The sequence below is a fragment of the Gavialis gangeticus genome, unplaced genomic scaffold (assembly GCF_001723915.1).
Source record: "Gavialis gangeticus isolate Ggan-Ray unplaced genomic scaffold, GavGan_comp1, whole genome shotgun sequence".
Taxonomy (NCBI): domain Eukaryota; kingdom Metazoa; phylum Chordata; order Crocodylia; family Gavialidae; genus Gavialis; species Gavialis gangeticus.
In genome coordinates, this window is record NW_017728998.1 from 3,005,825 (window position 1) to 3,012,984 (window position 7,160).

The 7,160-nt window shown below is 43.9% G+C and overlaps 1 protein-coding gene across 3 annotated transcripts in view; it reads left to right on the forward strand.

The window, feature by feature from the left end:
* Positions 1-7,160, forward strand: part of GALNS (galactosamine (N-acetyl)-6-sulfatase) — a 51,591-nt gene that overhangs the window by 36,902 nt on the left and 7,529 nt on the right. For all 3 annotated transcript variants that reach the window (XM_019505392.1, XM_019505393.1, XM_019505394.1), the window contains one exon: positions 1,121-1,242. In XM_019505392.1, the coding sequence (XP_019360937.1) occupies positions 1,121-1,242 (122 nt within the window). The remainder of the gene's footprint in view (positions 1-1,120; positions 1,243-7,160) is intronic.

Below are 7,160 nucleotides of genomic sequence, written 5' to 3' on the forward strand. Positions count from 1 at the left end.
CCCCCCCCCCATTTAAATATTACCATTTACCTTTTCTCTGAGTCCCTGTCTGTGTCTCTGGCATTTTGAGGAATTGTAAATAGCACAGTGTGTTAGCTTGAATTGTAAAACTCTGAGGTTTAACAAGTCTGCTAGGTGCTAGCTTGTGCTAGTCCATGGGGCCTCCTGCTTTATTTTTGCTTCAGTGAAATTAGCACTTTAAAATTTTTTGCTATTCCCAGGGTTAAAATAGCCCGTAAGACTCTAGGCCAAGCTCTAGGTTATTAGAGAGTTGACATCTGGCTAATAATTGCCTGGAGTTTAGGAGAGACGAAACCTGGCAAAGCATAGGGAGTCGCAGATGCAGGGCGTGTGCACTGCTCTGGATTTCTGAACAGACAGCATTGGGGATCCCTGGGCTGGGGACTAAGGACTTAACCCGCTGCTGCTAATAATTGAAGCGTCCAGGTAACTATGGCCTCTGCACCAACAGCTCCTGCTGTTGGGGAACACTTGATTTGCAGCAACAGATTTTAATGGTGGATATTGGGGATTTTCCAGACTTACTTCAGAGCATCCAGCCCACCTAGCATTCCCTGGCTAACAACCAAATACCGGCACTCTGAGAAGCTGTAAATCACAGAGACAAACACACCTGACTCTTTTAAATAACCCAATTTATTGCTGCCTTCTGCGAAATGAGTCTTTTGGGTCTGACTCAGATGCTGAGCATTTGCAGCTTCCATCGAAGCCAAGGGGAATTGTGGGTGCTTGTCACCTCCTGGGATGATGCTCTTTCATATCTTACTGGATTTTCCCTCCTATAAAACAGCGGCCCCAGCCAGTCAGCATAGCTCTGAACCTTGGAAATCAAAGAAAGAGGAGATGGTTTATATGTGCAGAGTTGTGATTAAATGACCTCCTTGTTGTCTTTTGTTTGCCATTTCATTTCAATGAATATTTTATAGCGAGATTTTGATTTTTAATAATGCAGAAATGTGAGGCCTGTGTTAAGTCATGCTCCAGATGCAAACTCTGATAGAGTCCACTGTTTGCATCCATCACTTATTAAATAAATGAGCTCAAACCCATCCGTTCATCCCATCATCTCATTGACCCATTTTTTTTTTTTCCAACTCAGGGCATCGATTTTTGTCCTGGACAAAACATCTCAGGAGTGACAACGCATACTCAAGAGGAACACACCCTTCTGCCACTGCTTTTCCATTTGGGGAGGGACCCTGGGGAGAAGTATCCAGTACGGTGAGCAAAAAACTAATGCAAATGTGGAAGTGTCTGTGGCTAGAGTTCTGCGTCACAAGGATGTTTGAGGGGACTCTTCAGAGACAAGGACAGGATATTACGATTTTAACCAAAGGGCTGGTTTCCTTAATGTTTATCACTTCTCTTGTGGACACATTTGCTCCTATAGTTCTAAGGACCTTACTTTAATAATGCTGCTGTTCAATTTTTGTTTCCTTTGGGTAAAATAAATTACCTTAATTGACTGGGGTGGCACAGTACATCCTAGATGACAGGTTTTGCTGTTCATCATACCAGTTTGTTGCTATCATAAGTATTTTGTGAGATGACTGCTGTCTAAAGGAGGATGTGAAAGTGCAGTCCCTCAGTACTGCTCTCCACAGCCAGTTCCTTCAATTTAGTGATTCAAGCAAAATGAAGGAGTACATTACAGGTGTGTGGAAGCACAAGGCATCTTATAGGGAATCTGTGATGCTGCAGCATGAGAGGGTACATCTACATAAATATCATGTTGCGGGCTATAGTGACACTTGCATATCTACGCAGTTAACCAGTTGACTCAGTAGGTGTTTCTATATGAAAATCAAGTGTTGGATCCTAGAAAGCGAAGACAGGTAAGCATAATTCTAAATAACAGGCAGGGAAGGAGGGGGGTAGAGAGAGACTCAGTGTAGTGGTTCCTGTCTTGCAGCCAGCTACCCCTGACTGAGCAGGAAGGAGGCAGAATGGTCCTCCCTTCTGCTCCTCAATTACAGGACTGACTCTGCAGCTGCAGAGTAATAAGCTGGTGACTTTGAACATGCACACCTGAGCTAGGTTGCAGCAATCCTCTGCTCCTAAGGGGGAAAAGTGCCCCTTTCCTTTGTCGGCATGCTCTGATGAGTCTTAGCACCACTGCCCATCACAGAAATGCTGTCCTGACCAGAGAAGCTTTCAAGCATGCCAGAGCCCTGCTCATGGAAGCTTGGTTGGTAAACTTTCTGCACTGTCCTGAGAGCTCTTTGGGTGGTGTCAGCCCTTTAACCCCATTCTCCGTGAAGTGTTTAGCCTGCACCTCTAGCAGCCATCCTAATCCCTGGGTTTTTGGCAAGAGATTATACTGGTATCAGCCAGCACAACCCACAAATTAATCTTGCCTTGCTGCTTTAATTACAACATCCTCCCCAAAGGCTGGTAAGGGCTCACCTCTTCTCTACTGATCAGGAAGAATGCTTTTTTTTTTTTTTTGCTTTTTTTTTTTAAACAGAAGGACATGGGAGACTTGGGTTATGCTGTCTTTCATTCCCACTGGCTTTGATTTATAGAATGTATTAGTAAATAAAGCAGAAACTGGTGCTGCCACGACCCTCTGCATAGAAATGGTTGTGTGTGGTGGCTTTAGCAAAGAGAGGCTTTCTGAACTGACAGGGCTGCAATTACTCAAGCATTTTAAATAATTGAGTGGATGCACTCACTCCATTACATTCAACAGAGCTGAGCCCATACTGTCCACTTAGTGTTTTCACCAGAGAGAAAGAGAGAGGGAAAAATATTTTCACTTCTCTCGCATAACAGATGAGCACCCCAGGGGTACATTACACAGTATATGAAGCTCTTCAGAAGCCCATCACATTAGCTCGCTCTTTCTCTTGCATTTCAGCACTAATGAACAAGCGAAATCCATCTTGTATCTTATTCCTTGCAGTTGCTGTTGTATTTTGAATTCAGTTCAGTAAAATTGCATTGCTGAGTAGGGATTCCAGAAGAGATTATATCCTGTTCTGGTTTAATAGCCGTTTTGTTTTAGGAAGAGGAGGAGCAGAAATAGCCCCTTCCAAAAATCCAGTGCTAGGACGTTACTACCTAAGTGTGGTTTTGCAGGCTGGCTGTGTTGGTCTGAAGCTGGGGAGACTTTACCATGCAGAATCTTCAAGGCATCTGCTGCCTTATTGCTTAAGTATTCCTCTTAACAACTATGTTTCGAGGCTTGAACTAAATTCCAGAGTTACATCTGCAGTCATTTCTCATATGATTATATTGCTTTCTGGACACACACAAGCTGTTGCCTTGATTGAATTTTATGGTAAGATTATGACATGATTACAGAAAGCAACGATGTTATTTAATATGCAGACCCTAATAGAAAGCTTCTTTTTAGTAAATGAATATTCCTTACTGCAGCACGTAATGTTGCTATTCTCTCATCTCCGGTCACATTGGAAGCGTCATGGAAAGTAGGTCTCCTATCCTGTGTGGTAATTAAATTATCCTCATTTGTGGGGATGTTACTGGTGCATGTTTTTATTTAGTTTAATTTATCCCCCCTTGGCAGCTTGCCTGCTGGGAGTCCCTTGCACTAATGTTTCTCGAAGGGAAACCCAGGCACTGGTTGCTAAAAGGGTAGCTTGACTCTATACAGGTACCAGTATGAGCCCTGATTTACCTCTGTCTTTTGTGGTAAGGTTTGAATCCATTGCATCTTTTGTCATTTGAAAGGTTTCTTAATATAAGATCATATGTTAGCACTTGCCATATGGAGCAGCAACATTTCTGTAAGTCTAAGCAATATTTAGTCTCCTCTCTGGACCCAGTTACTAGTCTTCCTGTTTAAGTTAGAGCCAGTGGAATATTTTTGTTACAGCATATGTCAGAGACGGGACTAAATGATCTAATAAGTCTTTCCTCTATAAAATTCTTGGATTCTCTGAGCTTTGTACACGCCTGAAGTACCATGCCGGGACTCATCTCTGCAAGAATAAGATGCATTCAAGCAACATTTTAGAGAGAGCCACCAAAATAATCAGTTGCTACCACCTTCGTAATCAATCGTATTAAAAAAAAAAAAAAAGCTTCAGTTTTTATTTGAATCGGAACATGCCATCAAAAGGTACCTGCACTGAAATACCTTACGATAGTAAAAACACAAGCAGGTAGCAGAAAACTGAATGTGGTGCAGCATCAAATGCAAACAAAACACCCAGCCCGCTGCAGCAGAGGAGGTATTTGTGAGCCAAGCTCTGACATTACAAAAGAACTGGCAGCATAAATCTCTTGCTGAAGAGCACTCTGCTAAATTAGGCGAGAGGTGCAAAATCTCAATCATAAATAAGCAGTGCCAGCTAATGCCTGGTCATTAATGCCCTTAAGTACAGTCACCTGATTTGAGTGATCGGGCATTGATCCAAAACTCGGAGTTTGTTCAGTTCTGGAACTAGATAAGTAGCAAGATCTGACTTTAAACAACATACTTGACTATTACAGAAATGCATGGAAGCTGTAAACACTTATTGATATTTGCTGATGATTTCAGAATCCAACTACTGTGTGTTTTTTTGTTTTTTTTTTAAAAGCAGAACTCACAAAAGTGCCTATTTCAAGCAGATTAAAAAAAAAATCTTAGGAACCATCAAGGACTTAATTATACTCATTGTGGGACCAGAAAAGAGGGGAGGAATCTCCTAGAGAACTCAGAGGAGAGAGGACCTGATGGATAACAGAGCCAATCTGACCTTGCTATTCAGGGTAGAAATGTTACCCTCTAAAAACGAAGAGAAGGAGCAACACAGCAAAAATGGTGCATAACAAAGAGTCACTCAGGGGATAATCACAGGAAGACTTGTGCTGGAGCCTTGCCATCTAACCAGAGGGAAATGGCTGCAGCTGCACTGAGGGAGAGCCCTGGCAAATTATCTGCAGCTTGGGGACCAGGAGCACTGAAGAGAGCATTAAAGCAATGAATAAGTTGCTGAGAATTACAGTGAGACGCCTCAATCAAGACAACGGAAACCTGCTGCCTTGTGTCAGCTAAGCAGGGGTTAGACATTTGAAAGGTTGTCAGGAAGCGTGTAGGTCAGGCAGCAGGCCTAGAGCACCTCCAGGAGCATCTCTTAGAGCAAATAAGTCATCCCAGTGCCTGGGGCCAGAGGAGAAATACAGCTGAATAGGACACGAGGTAAAAGGGATATAAGCTTATCTTGGGAAAGCTACAGGCTTGTCATCTGACCTAGCCCATAGTTTGGTACCTCTGCAATTTGAACCATTAAATTGGCCAATAAACAGGTGCTTTAACAAGGTAGGGCAACAGCTAACAAATAGTTGGCCTAGGACAGAGCAGTGCCTCATAAAAAGGTCTATTAAAAAAAGAAAAAGAAACACAACTAGAAGTTGAACAAGGTAAGAAGCTCTTCAAAATGAACAGTGCGCATTACTAATAACATGGTCCAGGCAAGTCACTGTGGGACCCCAGTGCCTCAAATTTAAAATTTGTAAGCAGCAGTGAAATAATGGGAAAATTATTGTTAAAGTCTGAAGATTTGTCCTGCCACTCATTATTTTGGTGAACCAGGGAGCAACAAGTCATTGAATCAGAGAAATGAGGATGGGAAGGGAGCTCAGGAGATCACATCTGGTCCAACCTTCTGCTCTACCTACATCATCCCAGCTAGGGCTTTGTGAACCTGGGTCTTCTAAATTGCCAAGGACGGAGAGTCCACCACCACTCTGGGTAACCTGTTCCAGTGCTTTACTACCCTCCTAGTAAGAGCTTTTCCTAATATCCAACCTCAATGTCCCTTGCTGCAACTTGAGCCCATTGCTCCTTTTCCTGTCATCTGCCCCCACTGAGAACAGTCCAGCTCCATCCTCTTTGCAGCCACCTTTCAGGAAGTTAAGGTTTGCTATTAAATTCCCCTCAGTCTTTTCTTCTCCAGTCACTTCTGTTATCTTTGATTTTGAGCAATGGGAAATCATGTGAGATTAGCATTCAGAGATGCGAGGGCCTTGTCCTTTGAATAAAGTTTTAAGAGTAGGAATAGCATTAAGGCAGCACGTATAGCTGTAGCAGACACTCCAGCAGTGGTGGGGAAGAATACCCACCTAAACTGTCTACCTTACAAGAGTGAATAAGATCTACCAGAGACTATTGTGTTTCTGTTTCTGTTGCTGTGCAGTCAGTGCTCCTGGCAATGGACCCGATCAGATTCACTAACCACAGATGAGACAATCCAGAGTAAAATTGTAGGAATTCAGTGACTGAGGATGGCAAATATGGTTATGGAAATTAAATAGGCTGAGCAGAGCAGAAGCAGCAAACTGCTGACATATGGCACTGGAGAACCTGCAGCAGAGACCTGCCATGTCCACAGATCGGTCCTGGCAGCAAAATTAGAAGGCACAGAAAAGCAAGTCTTACCCTGTCAACCAGCGAGCAGTAGGTGCATGTGAAAAGCAGCCTCGCCACCAACTCGAGTTAAACCACTCACTCAGCGAAACAAAGGGCTGTGATGGAAAACAGAAATGCTTAGGAAAAATGCATCCCAGAATGCAGGGAGGCTGAGCTCAGAGGCAGCATCTGGTTTTTAGTGAGGCTGTAGCCATGCCCAACAGCTGTTTTAGCCTGGCTGCTAGGAGGCTGCGACATACCCTGAGTTACGCAGTCAGGCTGGGGGCTTTGCATCCAAGTAACCTCTCGCCCTTCAGGCCTCTGACAAAACTGCTGCAGCACACCTGGACTCTGCCCCGATCCCCTTTTTCCTTCGCAGTCCTCCCCTTTCAGCCTGTATGTTGAGCTCTCCTGAAGGTGGCAAAATTGATAGAGCAGTGGAGGTGGACCACCCTTCTCTAGCGGCCTGTCACCTGAAAGACCAAGGGCTCATCTGCTGTTTCCATGCTGCATAGCACCTAATCAGTGCAAAGAATTGCTTCCCTTTCCCACATAGGAAGGAAGATGATGGTGTGGCTTAGCTACTTCTGTTTCTTCCACTGGGAGAAAGGGTTTGCTGCAGACTCAGGCCCTAAAGTGGCTAGAACTGTAGCTCACTAAGGCATGCCTACGATTACTGCAGTCCAGACCCACTTGTAGTGTCCTGCAAAAAGATTTTGTACGGCACTGTATTTGTAAGAGAGGAGCAGCCCCCTGCCCTCCCTGCCACACATACTGC